At 33.1% G+C, this 18,850-nt stretch overlaps 3 protein-coding genes and 1 long non-coding RNA gene across 7 annotated transcripts; 3 read left to right on the top strand and 1 right to left on the bottom strand.

Annotated features, from left to right (window-relative positions):
* The first annotated feature begins 1,336 nt into the window (after positions 1-1,336).
* LOC110641143 (elongation factor 1-alpha) lies at positions 1,337-3,918 on the top strand. The gene is made up of 3 exons (XM_021792757.2): positions 1,337-1,498; positions 1,834-2,298; positions 2,773-3,918. Exons 2-3 carry the CDS (start codon positions 1,837-1,839, stop codon positions 3,658-3,660), a joined length of 1,350 nt encoding a protein of 449 aa, XP_021648449.2. The 5' UTR covers positions 1,337-1,498; positions 1,834-1,836; the 3' UTR covers positions 3,661-3,918.
* Positions 3,919-5,672: 1,754 nt separating this feature from the next.
* LOC110641139 (uncharacterized) lies at positions 5,673-9,558 on the top strand. 4 transcript variants are annotated; one of them, XR_009148167.1, is made up of 4 exons: positions 5,673-6,065; positions 6,168-6,372; positions 6,730-8,292; positions 8,484-9,558. It is a non-coding gene; the product is annotated as an uncharacterized LOC110641139 (long non-coding RNA). The 4 variants fall into 4 exon arrangements; XR_009148166.1 differs by having other exon boundaries at positions 5,677-5,826; positions 5,911-6,065; positions 6,730-9,558; XR_009148165.1 differs by having other exon boundaries at positions 5,678-6,065; positions 6,190-6,372; positions 6,730-9,558.
* Positions 9,559-12,222: 2,664 nt separating this feature from the next.
* On the top strand, positions 12,223-13,374 carry LOC110641130 (F-box protein CPR1-like). The gene has a single exon (XM_058146199.1). It carries the CDS (start codon positions 12,223-12,225, stop codon positions 13,372-13,374), a length of 1,152 nt encoding a protein of 383 aa, XP_058002182.1.
* A 1,639-nt stretch (positions 13,375-15,013) lies between these two features.
* On the bottom strand, positions 15,014-18,581 carry LOC110641154 (disease resistance protein RGA2). The gene is given in 3 exon segments (XM_021792775.2): positions 15,014-15,438; positions 15,634-16,951; positions 16,953-18,581. Coding segments are annotated over 2 exon segments (2,775 nt in total). The 5' UTR covers positions 18,420-18,581; the 3' UTR covers positions 15,014-15,438; positions 15,634-15,643.
* Between the last annotated feature and the right edge of the window lie 269 nt (positions 18,582-18,850).

Here is an 18,850-nt window from a genome sequence, read left to right as displayed (position 1 = left end):
GCAGTCGGTCTATTCTGATTCAACGTTGATGATGACTTGCGATTCTTTTAGTACTGTAGAAACATGTTTCAGTCTTGTCCCTTTTGTGACTCGTCCCTACTCGTTGGAGCTTGAAATGATCCCCCGACTTAGCCTTGCAATGCTGATGATGCTCCTGTTCTTGCTGCTGCCGCTGCTGGACTCGGTTCTCTACTATTCAGGTCGAGTGCTCGAGTTCCTTATGATGCTGACTCCATGAGAATCAAATATACTGTCTTTGCTGTCACGCCACAAAGGCATGGACCAGTAATGACAAAAGCAAGCATAGTGCACAGATAACCATATTAATCATGGATCTGAGTTCAATTTGTGCTGGTCCTACTTGTAAGTATTTTGGCTCCTGAATGCAATATGAATTCCTTCTTCCCAAATGTGATATTATTAATTTTCCTCTCAAATTTTTAATAACATAAATAATTTATAATATTATATTATATAAAAAATAATAAAAAATTATATATAAAAATTAAATTAAGGGTATGTATAATGAGTGTCAAATGTAAAAGTCAGTTTTAAACAATCTAATGTTTATATACAAGGCTAAATTATTTTAATAAAATTAATTAATTTATCATAATATTTTTATGTTAAACTATTTAATCTTTTTATTAATTTTTTTATTATTTTATATTAATCAAATTACTATTTAGTCTCTTTATTTTAAAAAAATTAATTAATTAATTTTTATATTTTAAAAATAATATTATTTTATTCATCTATTTTAGTGAAATTAATTGATTGATCTTTACATTTCAAAAAATAAAATATTTTAAAAATTATATTATTTGATAAAAATAAAATTTTATTTTATGGAGACTAAGTTTAAATTTATATTTTTTTAATTTCTAATTTTTTACATAACATTTTTATATTTTCTCTATTAAAAAATAAAAATTAAAGAAATTAATTAATTTTTTTTATATAGATATCCTATACTATATTTATTAAAAGATGAAAGTCAAGAGAAAATATAAAAAACAGAATGTAAGTATAAAGGAAAAAAAATAAGAAATAATAAATGATAAATGATAAGAGAGAAATAAATAGAATGAATTAGATTAATTAGATATAAAAAATAATTATAAAATTAATATATTTTTTTAATTAAAAATTAATTAATTAATTTTATTAAAATAAAAAAATTATTTTGATCAGCTAATAAAAAGTTATATAATTTAATAAAAATTAAATAATATATTTTTTAAAATATAATTAAAAATTAAATAATAATTTACGTTGGATACTCGTACTTGGAGAAAGATACTTGATACAGGCAATTGTGGCAGAATAGTCATTTCCCAATCCAGAGAGCCGAGCCAACCCCAAGGAACCCTAGCTCTATTTTTCACTATAAATAAAAAACACCTCCGCCAGTTTCATTTTTACCTCAGCTTCTGCCCGTTCTTCGTGCTACTCTGTTGCTTCCATCTGGTAGCTGTCTCTTCGATCTTCTTTTCAGGTAGATCGCTTTTAGCTTCGTTAATTACTTCACTTTTTTTGCCATATTCTATGCTTATATCTATGAATCTCTGTCTTCAGTAGCTTTTTGTGTTATAAGCTCCCAAATATAAATCTGATTCTTCATATTAGAATTTTTTTTAGGGGAATTTGTTTTTTTGTTGAGATTTATTAGAGGTGAATTATGATCTTAACTTAGTAGATTCGAATTTTCGATCTTTAGTTGGTGAATTGTATAATTTTAGGTGCTTCAGTCTTGATTAATTGGTGGTTCCCTTTTATTTTTTTTGGGTCCAATTATTAACTCAAATTCGGTAATTTTTGGATCGATATTAGAAAATGGGTAAGGAGAAGGTTCACATCAACATCGTGGTCATTGGCCATGTCGACTCTGGGAAGTCCACGACCACTGGTCATCTCATCTACAAGCTTGGAGGTATTGACAAGCGTGTTATTGAGAGGTTTGAGAAGGAAGCTGCTGAGATGAACAAGAGGTCATTCAAATATGCCTGGGTGCTTGACAAGCTCAAGGCTGAGCGTGAACGTGGTATTACCATTGATATTGCCCTGTGGAAGTTCGAGACCACCAAGTACTACTGCACTGTCATCGATGCTCCTGGACATCGTGACTTTATTAAGAACATGATTACTGGAACCTCACAGGCTGACTGTGCTGTCCTCATCATTGATTCCACCACTGGTGGTTTCGAAGCTGGTATTTCCAAGGATGGACAGACCCGTGAACATGCTCTCCTTGCTTTCACCCTTGGTGTCAAGCAAATGATTTGCTGCTGCAACAAGGTAACAATTTAGCTGCCCGTAGCTGTTTTTGGTGCTTCAATTTTATTATGTGGCATATCTGCATTATGAGATATAATTACATTTTATGGCCAAAGCGGAAATTGTTATTCTGTGATTACCTTTTACTTTATAAAAAAAAATACTGATTTTATAAGAACACTTGGTATTGCATACTTTCTATTTAGGATAGGATATGGTAGTTCTTCGTTCTGCAAGTTCAACAACGGTTTTGACAATAAACTAATTAGTTGTTTTTTTTTTTGGGTACTGTTTTATTTAGTGATTTCTGTTGTAGTATCAGCTGTTTGCTTTCTCAATTATATATTGGGTTCAGGCAGGAAGTTGCTTTTTTTTTTTGAAACTTGTCTACGATTATATTTTAGATTTATGATTACAAGAAATTGTATATCGCTTCATTTTAAATGTGTTAATTAATGTAAGCTTTGTAATGTTCCCTTTTTTTCCTTTCTTTAGATGGATGCCACCACTCCCAAGTACTCCAAGGCCAGGTATGATGAAATTGTTAAGGAAGTCGCCTTGTACCTCAAGAAAGTTGGGTACAACCCTGAGAAGATTCCATTTGTGCCAATATCTGGATTTGAAGGTGACAACATGATTGAGAGGTCCACCAACCTTGACTGGTACAAGGGCCCAACCCTTCTTGAAGCTCTGGACCTGATCCTGGAGCCCAAGAGGCCCTCAGACAAGCCGCTTCGTCTCCCACTTCAGGATGTTTACAAGATTGGTGGCATTGGAACTGTTCCAGTAGGTCGTGTGGAGACTGGTGTCCTGAAGCCAGGTATGGTTGTGACCTTTGCACCCAGCGGACTGACAACTGAAGTTAAGTCAGTTGAGATGCATCACGAGGCTCTCCAGGAGGCCCTTCCTGGTGACAATGTGGGGTTCAACGTGAAGAATGTTGCTGTGAAAGATCTCAAGAGAGGTTTTGTGGCATCCAACTCTAAAGATGATCCTGCTAAGGAGGCTGCCAACTTCACATCACAGGTCATTATTATGAACCATCCTGGTCAGATTGGAAATGGATATGCCCCAGTTTTGGACTGCCACACGTCCCATATTGCCGTGAAGTTTGCTGAGATCTTGACCAAGATTGATCGACGATCAGGCAAGGAGCTCGAGAAGGAACCCAAGTTTTTGAAGAATGGAGATGCTGGCTTTGTGAAGATGATTCCCACCAAGCCCATGGTTGTTGAGACTTTCTCCGCGTACCCCCCATTGGGTCGTTTTGCTGTTAGGGACATGCGCCAGACTGTTGCTGTGGGTGTTATCAAGAGTGTAGAGAAGAAGGATCCAACTGGAGCTAAGGTCACTAAGTCTGCTGCCAAGAAGGGAGGGAAATGAGTTGTGCGCTCACCGCGTTCCACAAATGCCATTAAGAACATTTTATGCTCTATTTTTGTGTTTTAAAATGTTTAATTAGTAGTTATACCTTGAGTTTTCTGTGTCCACTGTGCGTTGCTGTACTTAGAATTGGGTGCTAGAGAGGCGGTGGAGATAGTCTATCTATGGATTTTATGGTTTGATTTTGTAAGTTTATTTACCCATTGAGTTTGATATTGTTTGTCTTTCTCATATTTCTATATATTTGTTCTCATCTCATTGATGTGGCTTTGGATGCTGTCAATGAACAAGTCATTTGCTTACGCATGCATTATGTTGTTCTGATTTACTCTTGACCTGCTCTAGATTGTGGTAGGTCTATTATTGTTGCATGCGCTTATGTGAAATCTGTGGCATGATATGATATACAGGATATCGAATGTCCTAACAGAATGGGTCGTATAAATTAGTTCTTTTGAACTAATTTGTTTTCTTTTGAACTAATTTGTTTTACATGATATTTATCAATTTTCATTCTTAGTTGAAAGCAAAAAAGAAAAGATTTTAGAGGGAAAAGCAAAAAGGAAAAATGCAAGAGAATAACAGGGTCTTTCAGTTGGATAATCAGGTTTTCATGTGCACGAGCGTCCGTACACATTTTTCTTTTGTGAGTAGTGATAATCTTGTTATTTGTGCAAAAGGCTTAAATCGGCAAGTGGTTGTTTAGTGTTTTTTTTTTTAATTATTATCATTATTTTTATATCTATGCAAAAAGAAAAAAAAGTATGTAATTCATTAATTTCTTTATTAGCAAAAGGAATATATTCTGTCGTAAATTACTATTACCCCAGAAAAATAGGCAAATATGGCAACTGATTATTTATCAAAGGAAAGAAAATTAAAATAGAAATACACAGAAATGATTAATGTACATACCCATGATAACAAAATTTGATTAATGTAAATATGGCAAATTTAGCAAAATTTTCACCATTGCGATAACAAAATGATTATGGAGGGAAGGATTGTCTTGTGCTGGGTTTGAGGTTACTCAAATGGACTTTCTCTTTTGATTTTGGCAGGGCTGACGTACTCTTTGGACTAAATAATGTTAATTAGGTTTTGGGATTATTAGTATTTAGAACTTAATTTGGTGAATTATAGAGTCTGGCGAGGTAGATCTATTAAGTTCAATAAATTTCAATAATCTAAATCTCCGTTTGTTTCATGAAAAATAACTTATATATGGAAGATATTTTTTATGAAAAATATTTTTTAAAAAATTATTTTTTATAAGAATATTTTTTATTATTTAATTGTAATTTTAAATTAATAATATATATTTATTTTATGTATATATAAGTGTATTTGTATTTTAATAATATTATTAAAATTTAAAAAATAGAAAATCATTTTATTTTTAAAAAATAAAAGTTATTTTTCTAAAAAATGATTTAATTTTATTTTAATAAAAAAATATTTTTTCTGAAATAAACAAGCTTAAAAGTGTAATTAAATTGATGTTAATAATTTAAAATGTAATTAAGAAAGCGTAATTAAGTAAATTATTAATATTTTTTTATAAAAATAAAATTATTCAATTTTTTTTAATCACTGTAAAAATTTTAAATAGGATTATTATTTATTAGAAAAGAGAGTATACTTTTTGGAAAGTATACTTGCACATACATAAATATATTTAGTATATAAATTAAATTTTAATAAAATAATTTATTTTTAAATTATAAAAAAAATAATGTCAAAAGAATAATTTAAAATGTAATAAATTAAAGGATAAACTATTAAAGTCATTGTACTTAATTAACAAAGTGTAATTTATCAAACTTTAATTAACTAAATTATTTTTCTGTAAATGTGCACAATAAATGTTCTTTACATCATATATACGTGTGTTTCTTGAAATTAATTTCAAAAAAAAAAATTTAATTATTAATACAAATTAAAAAAAACTATTTTCAACACTGGACAAAATTTTACTTTCTTATCCTGCTCAGCACAAACCAAACAAGCCTACAAATTACAATGATAAAAAAAAAAAAAAAAAAAAAAAAAACCCGCAACCTACCAGTCTTCTCTTTCCCTTCCAATTTTGCCGAACCCCCGAACGAAACACTCATGGTTCGATGATCTCCAAGCACTAATACATTCTATCTGTAGAACCATGAGGTCAGGCCTTGACCTCTTATTGAGCCACATTATTAAATTTTCGATTTCAGATATTGATGGAAGAAGATCGAACTCTTTCTTCAGATCCAACAAAGGCGAGCAAATCAGAGAAAGTGAAATTGATCGAATGGGAAGGTTACGAGCAGGAAGTTGCGAAGTTGTGGGGCCTCTCCTCCGCCCTCAAAGAATCCGAGGAAAAGAAGCTAAGTCTTCAGCAAAAGCTCAACTCTTTCATTCAGGTAGGGGTTTTTTTCGGTTTTTGGTGATGTCTTACCTGCTCTTTGTTCTGTTTTCGTCCTTTATGAATTTATTGGGGGTTAATTGCTTAGCCCGCGGATTAGCGAGCGGCAACATGGTGGGCAGGTTGAAGCCGAGTTATTAAGTCAATCGAATGAGCTTGAGGAGATGCACCAGCGATTGTAAACCAAAAATTGGCAACGGAAAGCATTTCGGTTAGTTCTAAGGTTGCAGCAGAGGATGCTAAAAAGGAAGAGGGGAGGCTTAGCATGGAAGTCAGATATCTGTTTAGCTAGCAAAAAACTGCAGGTAATATTATTTAGTGTGAATTTAGTATCAAACATTGTGGGCTATGATAAACGGAGTTAATTAATTCTTATGAAAATCACTGATTAAAAACAATATATATATATATATATATATATATATATATATATATATATATATATATATATATATATATGTTTTTTAAACTTTCACATTTTTCATAAACTCTTCCTATCACATATCTGTGGGATTGGCATCTTATATTTGCATCATACACAGTGGTAAATTTTTAAATATCTATCTATTTTATTGCATATTTACTCTTTGTCAAGTAAATCTTTTTTGGCTTTTAAAGTATATGCTGCTGATATTGAACAACTGGTCATGCCCATTTTACAGTAATCAAAGCGGTCTCTTTCTGGGGAGAGGGTTTGTGGTCGTTTTAGATACCTGCAGAAGAAGCTAAGAATGAGGCAACGATGTATGATATCACAAGTTTCATTGCTTTATCCTGTAAAGATATCAGCTGGACCTTCGGAGGAGCAAGAGCTTGAATCATTTCGAAGCACTAGTAAATTAGGTGATATGATAGTTATGAATGCATGAAATTATAAGTGGCGGAGTTGAAATGCCAAAAGAAGTTAATCATCCAGGAAATAATTAAGATTCTTTTCTCGTTTGGATTTTCCTGAATTGCTTTGTTAGTTGTTACAAGCTATGGCATCTACCTGCATTTTGGGTTTTTTGGACGACATGTACATTTGTCCATTTGGATCTGCTATCAGTTGTTATTTTTGAAAACCAAGATTCCTTTCATGTGTTAAGTTCTGTTGAATGTTTTAAAGCCTACCAATTGCATCATTATTTATAAATGCTTTTGTACAGGATCAACAAGCATGTAGGTTTTTCTGAGCATTGCAATTAACTTTATTGACTCCTTTTTTCCTTCTGTAGTTATTTCTAGCCTAACACTTTGTTTGGGGGGCCTTTAACAATGGGCTAAACTAACTAAGTATGCATGACTATGATAAATTGTTTTGTTATAATCATTTTCCATTGCATTAATCTTGGTTTGGCCTTTTTCTTTTTTCTTCCTTTTTTCTATTTGTGTAGTTTTGCTGCCACACTATTTTCATAGTATGTGGCACTATGTGATCTGGCTTTTAACTGAATAATTATGTGCCCTGGTAATTATTCTATGATTGTGACTTCTAATACACTGTGAAACCTAGATGTTAGATTTTTTTTCTTTGGTTGTTTATTTGTTTCTTAATTTTCATTTCTATGTCTCTACCAGGGAACTATACTGGATCTAAACCTGCCAATCAAGGATCTTTGACGATTTTAGGTCTGCAATTGACCATGCTTCCTTTCACAAAGATGAGTTTTTTCACCGACAAGAAGGAGGTCCAGAAGTCTGCAACTGCCCTGGGATATGTAGCACGTGTGTTCTTCTCTTTCCTCAACATAGCATAATTAGTTACTTCACCTTTGCCAATATTATTCTGTTGCATGCATCATGGATTGTTTATCCTTAACAATTGCCACCATTGCATTCCTCAATTTATTTTCAGAAAATAAAGTGCTTGTTCGCTGTGCTTTTATTTATGTAAGAGAGATCATATTTTTCTTCTTGCAATGTGGCATATGCTTGCTGTTCAGGCAAAATTTTTAATTGTGTTTACATAGTCCAATAATTTAAGATGTGCTTTGTCTTCTTTGGGTTTCTTGCATGCTGTTTTACTCATTGCTTCCTACTTAGAAGTTCCTTTTTGTTACCCCGTGTGCTTGGTTGGTTCTCGATCGTATATCACTGACTACATACCTTCTGTGGAGCCTACATCATCTGATCTGTTATTGACTTCATCATCCCATGTAAACATGGGGGCTGTTGAATTTCACCACTTTTTGGAAGGTCGAGATACAACAAGAGCAGCTTATGCTGTTTTCCTGTTAAACAAGGTAACTCTGCCTCTTTCCTCATCTTCTTTAGGGCTGTATTTCAGAGACTGCATCTTATATCATTTTAATATTCTTAACTCTGCCCATAGTGTTTCTTTACATCAGGCTCTTTCTTAGTTTGTTTTGTCTTATTCTGTTTGGCAATTTGTTTGGACAATGATGTTATTCTTATTTGAGGAATTCTTTACTAGAGGATGATGGCGATGTGTTCTTGGAACTCCAACTTCTCTTCTTTGCTTCCCATCTTGTTTTACATGTTCCACTTCTCGAGTTAAATTTTAGGTGGAGAACAGAAATTAGCGGTCTGGGGATGACAGGAAGTCTCAGTAGCACATCCTGGAAGCCTCTGAAGATGAGAGAATTGAATATGTTAACTGATGCTTTTTGATAAAAAAAAAAAAATCTGCGGATTATAGATACATTAGGGTAATATTTGAAGATAAAGTTGGTTTTTCTTAGTTTTGTCTTTTGGAACTTTCTTAGTATTGTTTTGATGCATTGTCCCAAGTGTTAGTAGTATCTTCCGTTGATTGTAGGATTTGGAGCAGCTTTTGAATTATATTGGGGATAAGTTTTAACAACTGTTCTTGAACTTATTTAGTTGTAACATTACAGTCTCTCAATTTCAAAATGTAACATAAAACCTCATCAACTTTCATATTTTGCATAGTAAAATCCCTCTAAACTCTAATCACTGGTTTTTTAGTTAGACGTTGATCTAGACAGTTCCAGTATGGAGTTTAGTTAGTATTTCTCTTTTCTCTCTCAAGCCATGTGTAAATTGAATCGTTATCCTCTCTATAGATAGAATAATTTTTTACGTGTAGAGAGAATAATTTTACACTTTGCATAAGAGAGGAGAGAGAAATGTTGATAAAACATCATTTGGGAGCTGTTCACATCAGTTTTTAACCGAAAAATCAATAATTAAAAGTTATAGGGATTTTACTGTGTAAAATTTGAAAGTTTAGGAGGTTTTATGTTATATTTTAAAGTTAAAGGACTGTAGTGTTATAAGCGTATAAGTTCAGGGACAGTTGTTAAAATTTATCCATTATATTGGTGGAAAAAGTTTAGGACGACGTCATGTACTGGCAAATTGGAAGTAGCTTACCAGGACAATTCAGACTGCAGAAGTTTTAGAAACATAATTTGATCTTCCTGTATTGACCTTATGTAGGAGCTTCTTCGTAAATGAATTGCTTGAATTCATACGAAGGTGCAATTTCTTTTTTTAATGAAGCACTTTGCCATTATCCTTGTCAATTCCTACAGTTTTGCAGAAGCCATGGTAAATGATTTCAGTGAGTTAATGTGGATTCTTTTATGGACTTATAGAGCCCAATTGTCAGTGTTGGGAGCTGATAGTTTACAAAATGGTTAATGATGAAAGAGATTTTTTTTTGGGCCAAATGTGTAACTGTATTAACTTCTGTTTTGTTTTGGAAATGCATGATTATAATAAAAATCCTATAGGTATGGTAGGAGTTTTCAGGTAGTTTTCACTGTGGGCATTCTGGGGGAAGTGTAGGAAACCTTATCTTGTCAGAGCAGTAATCATATGTCATATACTTGCTTTTAACAGTTTGATATGCTTGTTCTTGGCTGGGACTTAATTCCCAATACTGGTTTCTATTCCACCAGAAGCAAGGCTGCATGGAGTTGTAAGCAGGGCATCCATTGATGCTGAAGCTCCCAAAACCAGCTATAAATGGTGCATAGGTCCAATTAATCTTAGTGAGGCCACCATCTGTTGCTCAGCTGTCTCCATTCCATGTACTACATATTATCTTCAAGGGTTGTGAAGGGTGGCCAACTCCTATGTTGTGCTTGTTCTTGAAAACCCGGATAGGATATTTATTGACAAAAAAAATCTGTAAAGCACCCAAATATCAAAATATGTTGGATATATGGTTTAAACATATGCAAATTTATGCCAAGAAATGTTGACTTACACTATTTGATATCGTTTGCAAAGAATTCTGTAGTTGTGGTGGCTGGTTGTAGGGTCAAACCAAAGTTGATGGTTAATTTTTTTTTTTTTTTTTGAATTAATGGTTATCGGTGACATTTATTATTATTGTTGTCATCGTTGTCGTTGTCATATTTTAAATTATTTTTATTTAAATTATTATTATTATTGTTATTATTAAAGGTGACATATAATAAATAATATTTTTTACATAAATAAATTTATAAAAGAATAATATAAATAATTTTCAATGAAATGTTTCCTATTTTTTTTTTTACCGTTTCAATTCAGTTTAGTAGTTTAGTAGTTATAAGTTAGCCATAATGATAATAATTAAAAAAGTGAAATAAAAAAAAATTAAATTATTAACATTAAGAATAATACATAATAATTATAAATAAGTTAAATTTTTATATTTTATTTTTATATATTTTATGTAGATTATTTTTTTTTATCTCTCAAATTTTTTAATTTATAAAAAATAGAAATATAATAATATAATAAAAATGTTTATTAAAAATATAAAATAATTTAAAATTGAGTAAATTATATGATAGTTAATTTTGAGATCACAATTTAATTATTAATTTTTTTTAAAATTGTTGGCAATCAGTTACTTTTAATTATTATTATTATTATTATTATTATTATTATTGAGAGTGGCATGTGATTAATAATATTTTTATATAAATAAATTTATAAAAAAATATTATAAATAATTTTTAAATATTATATTTAATTATAAAAATCTTAATTTTTAAAAATTAAAATTAAAAAATTAATAATTTAAATAATAAATATTAAGATAATATTATAAATAATAATAAAATTAAAAAAAATATATAGTTAATAGAAAAAGGGATATTTGGATTCTACCACTTGAATCTCGGCAAGGATGATGTACAGTTTGTTGTCATACAATATGATTGGCCAGTACCCGCATTCCTTATCTATGATCCTAAACACGACACTTGCTAGAAATTTAAGGTTCCTGATCCTTAATACAGAACCACCGGCATCATTGTGTTTTCTGATAGTCTCGTTTCACCCTCAGCCCATATGTGACTTAACAATTTCCTACTATTTTGTTCTGATGATGCTTCATTATTATTATTATTATTATTATTATTATTATTGAAATCTAAACAGCAAACGCCATTCCAAAATTATTATTATTATTGAAATCTAAACAGCAAACGCCATTCCAAAATTATTTTGAGATTTATTTTTTTTTTTATATATGTTTACGTTTCATATTGCAAAATTAAAAAAAAAAAAGAACAAAATTATGTACTCACTAACCATTTTACACTTTTCAATACATTGAATACGATATTAAGATACTGTATTGAAAAGTTAGGAAAAAAGTATAAGAAAATATGTTAAATTTTAAGAACATACGTTAGAGATATTTGTAGGAAATCTTCTTCGTTATCATCGAATATTTTTTTGGATTATTACTTTCAAGGGAGATTTGATATGGGAGAAATTTTCTTCATTATCATCCCAAATACTTCTCCAAGTTGTGACCAATTGCAGCTTCAGGACTTTTTCTCCGCCCTTGAAGTTCAATAGGGTTATTTTTTAAATAATAATTTTATTTTTTTTATTAATTAAAAGAAAAAAGTATAAAAAACAATATTGTGAAATTTCATAAAAATAATTTTTTAATTAAAATATTTTTTAAAATTTAAATTTCCAAGAATTCTTTTGAATAAAGAAAAAAAATTATTTATTGAAAAAAAATTCTTCTAAATAAGTATTTTAAAGAAATTCGGAAATACAAATATTGGGATTTGGTTTGGTTGTACAAGGAAAGTCGTTTTAAAATCTTGGAATTGAATTCAAGAAATTAAATCAAGCAGAGTTTTATTAGGATTAGGAGTCCATCTTCTCTCTATATATAATGGAAAGAGACTGACTGATCAAAACAGGATACTTTCATATCTGTTGTTGCCATGAAACCCAGCGAAGAATTTCCAGATGAGGTGTTAGAGGATATACTAGTGAAACTGACTGTCAAGAATCTCGTTCGATTCATGTGCGTATCGAAACAATGGCAATTTCTTCTCACCAGTCCTGCTTTCGCCAGATTGCACTTGCATCACAATCAGTATCACTCCAACTCTCTCATCGTGACAGGGTCATCGGGTACATATGCAAGCATGATAGATCTGGAAAATATTCCACAACAAGGAGGAAAAGACGAGGTAGAGGGCGCCTCCAGGAATCTCCATCTCCAGTTTCAGCTGTTTCCTTCCCAGCAATATTACAACATGACATCTTGTGATGGTATTTTGTGCATTGCCTTGAACTGTGAAACTTTGCTATTATGGAACCCATGTATCAACGAGTACAAAAGACTTGCGGTTCCCGAGCGTTTTATATCCCGAGGAGAGGCTTTAGCACTTGGTTATGATTCATCAATCAATGATTATAAGGTGGTAAGATTTCCATCCCGTTGGCTCATAGAACATATTGGTCGAAGCCCTACAGCAGTTGAAGTATTGACGGTGAAATCGAATTCATGGAGAAGAGTTTCTGATTATGAGTATCCATATTTAATGAAAAGGCTAGAACAAGAACAGGCAGTGGCTGCAGCAGATGGGGGTTTGTATTGGTTTGCATATCGTCGTGTAGAAAGAGTCTATTTTCCAGACTCTAGAAAAGTATTAATCCGCTTTGATTTAGCAGAGGAGACAACAAGTGAAGTAGCAATGCCTCCCAACGTGAAACTCCATGATCCCTGCCTTGGGTTGGGGGTTTCAGGAGGTTGCCTCTCTTTAATTAGTGAGAAGCCAGGCTGCTATTTCCTGTACCTGGAGTTGTGGGTGATGAAGGAAAAAACTTGGGTCAAATTTTACGACATTCGCCGAAACTTTTACATTAATTCCCATCAAAATATTGGGATTATGCCATTGTGTCTAGGCAAGGATGGTGCACTTCCACTGCTTGTTGTCATAAAAGATCACTGGCCAGAACCCGCATTCCTTATCTATGATCCTGAACACAAGACTTACAGGAAATTTCTGGTTCCTGAAGCTTTTTACATAACCACTGGCATCATTCTGCATTCTCATAGTCTCATTTCACCCTCAACTCATATGTGACCAGACAATTTACGATTATTTTGATCTGATGATGCCTTATTATTATTATTGAAATCTATACACCATTCCACAATTATTTTGAGAGTTATTTTATATATATATATTCACATTAGAAAATGAAAAAATAGAAATAAAAAATTATGTACTCACTAACTACTTTACACTTTGCTTTAAATTACCCAAAAGTATATTTTTCCATGCATTGCATGAATTTTTCTAATTGTCCAAATTATTATTATATAAAATTGGAAGAGATCACTTTATATTTTAATTATTTATATTCATTGGTTTCAATTTTGAGAATTTTATTTATAATTGTTGGTACTACCTGAGTAAAATCAGGACAAAAATTTAACGTGGCAGTCAATGCTAAGCTAGAAGCTGATCCAGACCGAGCAAGAGCGAACCGAGCAAAGGGATAGTTTGGTCTTGGACCAGATTACACATCCACTGCCAAACAAACCGAGCAATAGGAATGATTATCTTAGATCAAGCCGAATTTTTTTGGAGACAATATTGAGATGTCAATTCAAAATTATTTCTGTGATTAAAGCAATGATTATTTTTTTAAAAGCCTATAAAAATCAGAGGACAATAAAACTAAATCCCTAAAGCTTACAGTAACATCAATTGTAATTTATAACGAATTCAAAATGTTGGGTGATAGAGTAGCCTTATGCAGATTCTTGCTACTATAGTTAAAATTATATAGCATTCAATGTTAACAGAATAAATAATTAGGATACTGTATACGAAAAGCTAGAAAAACAAATATATAGAAAAAATGTATTAAATTTTGCCTTGAAAATATTTGCAGGAAATCTTGCTCATTATCTGTATGCACTCTTCCGATTACAACTTTCAAAATGTGATAAGGGATATTTATAATGATTTTAAGTTCATATTACGGACTTTTTCTCTATCATTGCAGTTGAATAGAGTTATTTTTTCAATAATAATTCTGCTTGGCCTTCTTGATTATAAATTTGTGGTTATGGCTTTTTATATGTAGCTCAACCTGAAGGATGGTGTTCAAATTTGAACAATAGTGGGATACTTGAAGGAACATTGTTGTAGTACAATGATTCTATTCCAACCTATGATCATCAAGGGTATATATTCAATAAGAGGCATAAATTTTTGCAAGCAGGCTGTCAAGATGAGATCACAACCTTAGGGATTTATTACCTGTTAATTATATTGTAGAAATTTGCTCATTTTATTGGCTCTATGACCAAACCATATGCCTGAACATGTTTATTATTGTAGGAGAAAAGAAATTACTCTTGTGAAAAGGGTGAACAATTCACAGGCAACTAACACAGAAGGTTTAAAAAGACACCCTTGTATCATCAAGGTTCATCAGCAAATGGCAAGTAAAATCATTGCCATAAATAGAAAATGGTAACGTAGATAAGTAGTAAATACTGTTCTATTTCAAAATTTATATAAGGAGATTGAGAGATTCCTTCACATAAATTTGCAAACCAAATGATTTTTAAATATAGAAATGATTTCAAGAATTACTATCTAGAAGAGAAGGAAGAACATTTTGATGCCTGTTGTAAGATTACATTAGGACCTTTGAACAACCATAAAGCCTTTTCTCAACACAGACGATATATGCTAATGAAATGAATTAATCACCAACCTCAAAGAGATCCAGTCTCACAGACTTTATTACCAATCAACATCAATTACATATTACCGTCATTCTAAAAGACAATTTGGCAAATTTGACATTTTGGACAGAATCCTAACACTTTAATCCGTAAACATGACATAAATTATGACGTGCATGCCAATTCAGGCTGAGATGACCAAATGGGTTTAGTTTTTTCTTCCTTGCAACAGGTCTTAATGTGCTTCCTGATGAACAGGCATACATCTGCAAAGGTGTGCAGCCAAACACAATTGAATAAACAAACAGCTGAATGCTTTCTGAGCTCAAAAATAGAGAAAGTTCCTTTGATTTGGTTGCTGTGAATTAGCAGCAACAATAACTCCATTCTTTCTTGCTGCTGATTATAATTGTATGTGCAGCACTTATTGCCTCCTGTTGATCTGAAGCCAAAAAAAGAATCATGTACGGTATAATGACAGATTGCTGCTAAAAGATAGCATCATGCAACACAATGCGGTATGCGAGAGTTTGTGAAAGTAGAATAGAAGATACAAGTATATCACCAATATTTTGACTATATCTTGGGACAAATGAAATGCAGAATCAGATAGACTAGTGTGTCATGAAGTGCTAACCAATTGAAAGCTATTGAGACTGGCGCTGCTGTTGCAAAATGGGACACCTGCTAACGATCAACTCCTCCAGGGGCATCACTTGGAGGTCTTGTGGTATTGCCTTCAGCTTGGGGCAATCATAAAGGGATAAAGAGCGCAGGCATGGCATTGCTCTTCTTGTTGATGCATTGTCATTACTGCTGCTAATACTCAAACTAGCAATAGCAGCAGAGGTTGTTATTGTATCCCAATCTTCCCACTTCATCATAAAGCGAAATGTGAGTTCTTTCAACCTTGGAAAAGCCACAAATGATTCTGAACCATGAATATCTGTGGCAGGATCTACCCCAAGCAATTCAACACCTACAGATTTCAAATTATTGAAATGCCCTATTAGGAGTTTTTCCAGAGATGGCAGTTTTCCTAAAGGAGGCAACTGCGGACAGTTTACACAACTCAGGAGTCTCAGATCTTTCAGCTTTGTGAGCAAGGTTATCCAACTGGGAAAAATTGATCCACCATACTCATAAACCTGTAAAGCTTCCAAATTTGGATGTGGTTGCAAAGCTTCAATCACATTTTCCATCACCTCTTTCACACCAAATGAAAATACCAGGTCCAAACTTCGAAGCTGTTTGTTGATCAGATCTGCCTCTATTGCTTTACCTGCATCCACAACCTTCTCTAAGCCGCTAATTTCAAGATGCCCTCTAAGATGGTTGAGGTTTTTCAATCCTGCAATATTACACCCTTCCTTAGTCTCACTCACAATAAATTTACATAGCGTGCGTAGGTTGCTTAATCTCCCAATGCCTTGTGGCAAGAAACTTAGGCAGTCAGTCTCTTTAAGGTTAAGATGTCTCAAATTAATTAGTTTTCCCAGGCCTCCAGGTAGTCTTTGAAGACATCTACAATGGTCAAGTTTCAAGGTCTGCAAATTATATAAATTAGACAGTGTGCTAGGCAACTCCTCCAAGGGTAGTGCAGACAAATTAAACCATCTTAAATGCAAAAGTTTCCCAACTTCACTTGGGAGTCTTCCAATTGAAGTGTGACTTAAATCTAATCCCCTAAGAGATGTTAGGCAGTTAAATAAATCACCTGGAACAGCTCTTATTTCCATTTGCAGGACCTGCAGTGTTCGTAGATTTCTAAAATCATAAATGGAGGGGTGGAAGTCTTTCATTCGACCAATTAAGGTCAGGTGACGAGCACTTCTACGCAATAGATCCAGCCTTGGCGTATTTCCCTCATCAACATCCATAATGAAGCATTCATTCTTTGTCAGGAACTGGGCAAAATCATGTGCAATGTCATGCATCTTGCAATTGATTTTTGCTATCATCATCCTTCTTCCTTTCCAAATCTTGAAATAATGAATGCATTACTAAGTTGTCAAAGTACTCTGAACCTTTTTGTTCCATGTCCATGCTTCCTGCAGGAACAAGAAAACCCTGTGCCATCCATTGCTGTATCAAAGTGTCCTTATCCATCTTATAATCTTTTGGAAAAACAGCACAATATGTAAAACAACATTTCACAGGGGACGGCAGGTCATAGTAACTCAACAATAGAGGAGTAAAAATCCCCCTTTCAACTTCTTCTACTTCCCATAGTTCACTATCAAGGACATCCTCCCAAGCTTGCTTTGTTTCCTTGAAGCGCATTAGACTCCCCATAGTCTTTACAGCCAGAGGTAGGCCTTTGCACCTGTCCACAATTCTTCTACCAATTTCTTCCAAATTGCCACGATCCTCTCTGCTCTTTCCATAGAAAACAAATCTACTAAACAATGACCAAGAATCCTCAGGCAACAACTTCCCTAGGGAGAGCATGTAAGCGGCTTCCATCATTATTGAAGCTCTCTCATTCCTGGTTGTCACCAAAATTCTACTTCCCAAAGCCGCAGATTTGAGGGAAATTTTTATTGGTTCCTAAATTTGGAAGTCATCAGTCCTTACATCATCCAGCACAAGTAGGATCTTCTTTCCATTGACACAGTTGTGTAGCTGTCTCTGCAAGTCACGCCAAAATAAGTGTTGGCGGAGTATATCAATAGCTTCAATGACCATTTTTGCTATCTGGGTCTTATCAAAAGACTCTGAAACACACACCCAAATTTTATGCTCAAAATGGGCATCAACCTTTTCATCATTGAAGGCCAGCTGAGCCAGAGTTGTCTTTCCCATCCCCCCCATACCGACTATAGAGACAACAAGAGGACCACTAGGGCTAATTTCTCCTGGAATATCATCACACAGCTTACTTATTAAAGCATCTTTATCCAATTTCCTACCACAAACCTCTGAAACATCAATTAAAGGTGTAGTTTCTATTCTCTCTGGTTCTTCACTCCTCCCTTCCAAAGCAAAATGGTACCTTTCTTTCTCCTTTGCAATCGAATCTAACCTTTCCACAATACCCTTCATCTTAATTCCAATATCATGACGCATTACAGTTTGGTTGAAACAAAAATATGGAGAAACGACATGAGAGAGGCGTACAATCTTCTTTTTCTTGCCAGTCCTCTCAACTTTGGGTCCATAGATCTTGGTGTTCCACTCATCTAGCAAGTCATCCAATTCATAAGATATGGCTTTAAGCTCTTCTAACCAAACCTTGACACTACTTTCCTTCACTTGCTTCTTCTCTGCATCATTGAGCACAGCCCGGATTGCAGTGAGGGCAGAAGTAAGCTTTTGAACCTCTTCTTGCCCTCCAAACAACAGTCTTCCCTCTTGCTGAATCTCCGCTTGAAGGGTGGAAGTTAATTGCTGCAAGACTACTGATACAAGTGCATCCGCCATGACTGGAGTAGCAGGAAAATAACTAGGCAATTATGAAGTCAAAAGCTGTTATCTCTGCTCATTTCCATTGGGATAATATATTTCCCTTCCATGAGAAAGGAGAGGAAGATTTTCCTCCCCTTTCCCTATTTTTGGACTATTATTGATGCTTTTTTTTATCAGAATTATTTGATGCTTTTATGCATTATAAAACAATACTACATAATTTGTTAAAAAAAAAAAAAACCAATGGCTTTTGACTTCTGGTGCTTTTGCTTTTCAACTCTCCAACTAATATTATATTACTTTCCATATTCTTAAATTTAATGCTATCAATATAATAAAATATAATTTGGCTAAATAATAAATATAAACAAAATATTAGTTAAAACAAAATATTAAGTGTAATGTAATTTATAAATTTTTTAATTTATTATCCTTTAAATTATATT

This window comes from Hevea brasiliensis, chromosome 4 (assembly GCF_030052815.1).
Source record: "Hevea brasiliensis isolate MT/VB/25A 57/8 chromosome 4, ASM3005281v1, whole genome shotgun sequence".
Classification (NCBI taxonomy): Eukaryota; Viridiplantae; Streptophyta; class Magnoliopsida; order Malpighiales; family Euphorbiaceae; genus Hevea; species Hevea brasiliensis.
Note: the sequence above shows the minus strand (reverse complement) of the source record. Positions and strands in the feature narration are given on the sequence as shown.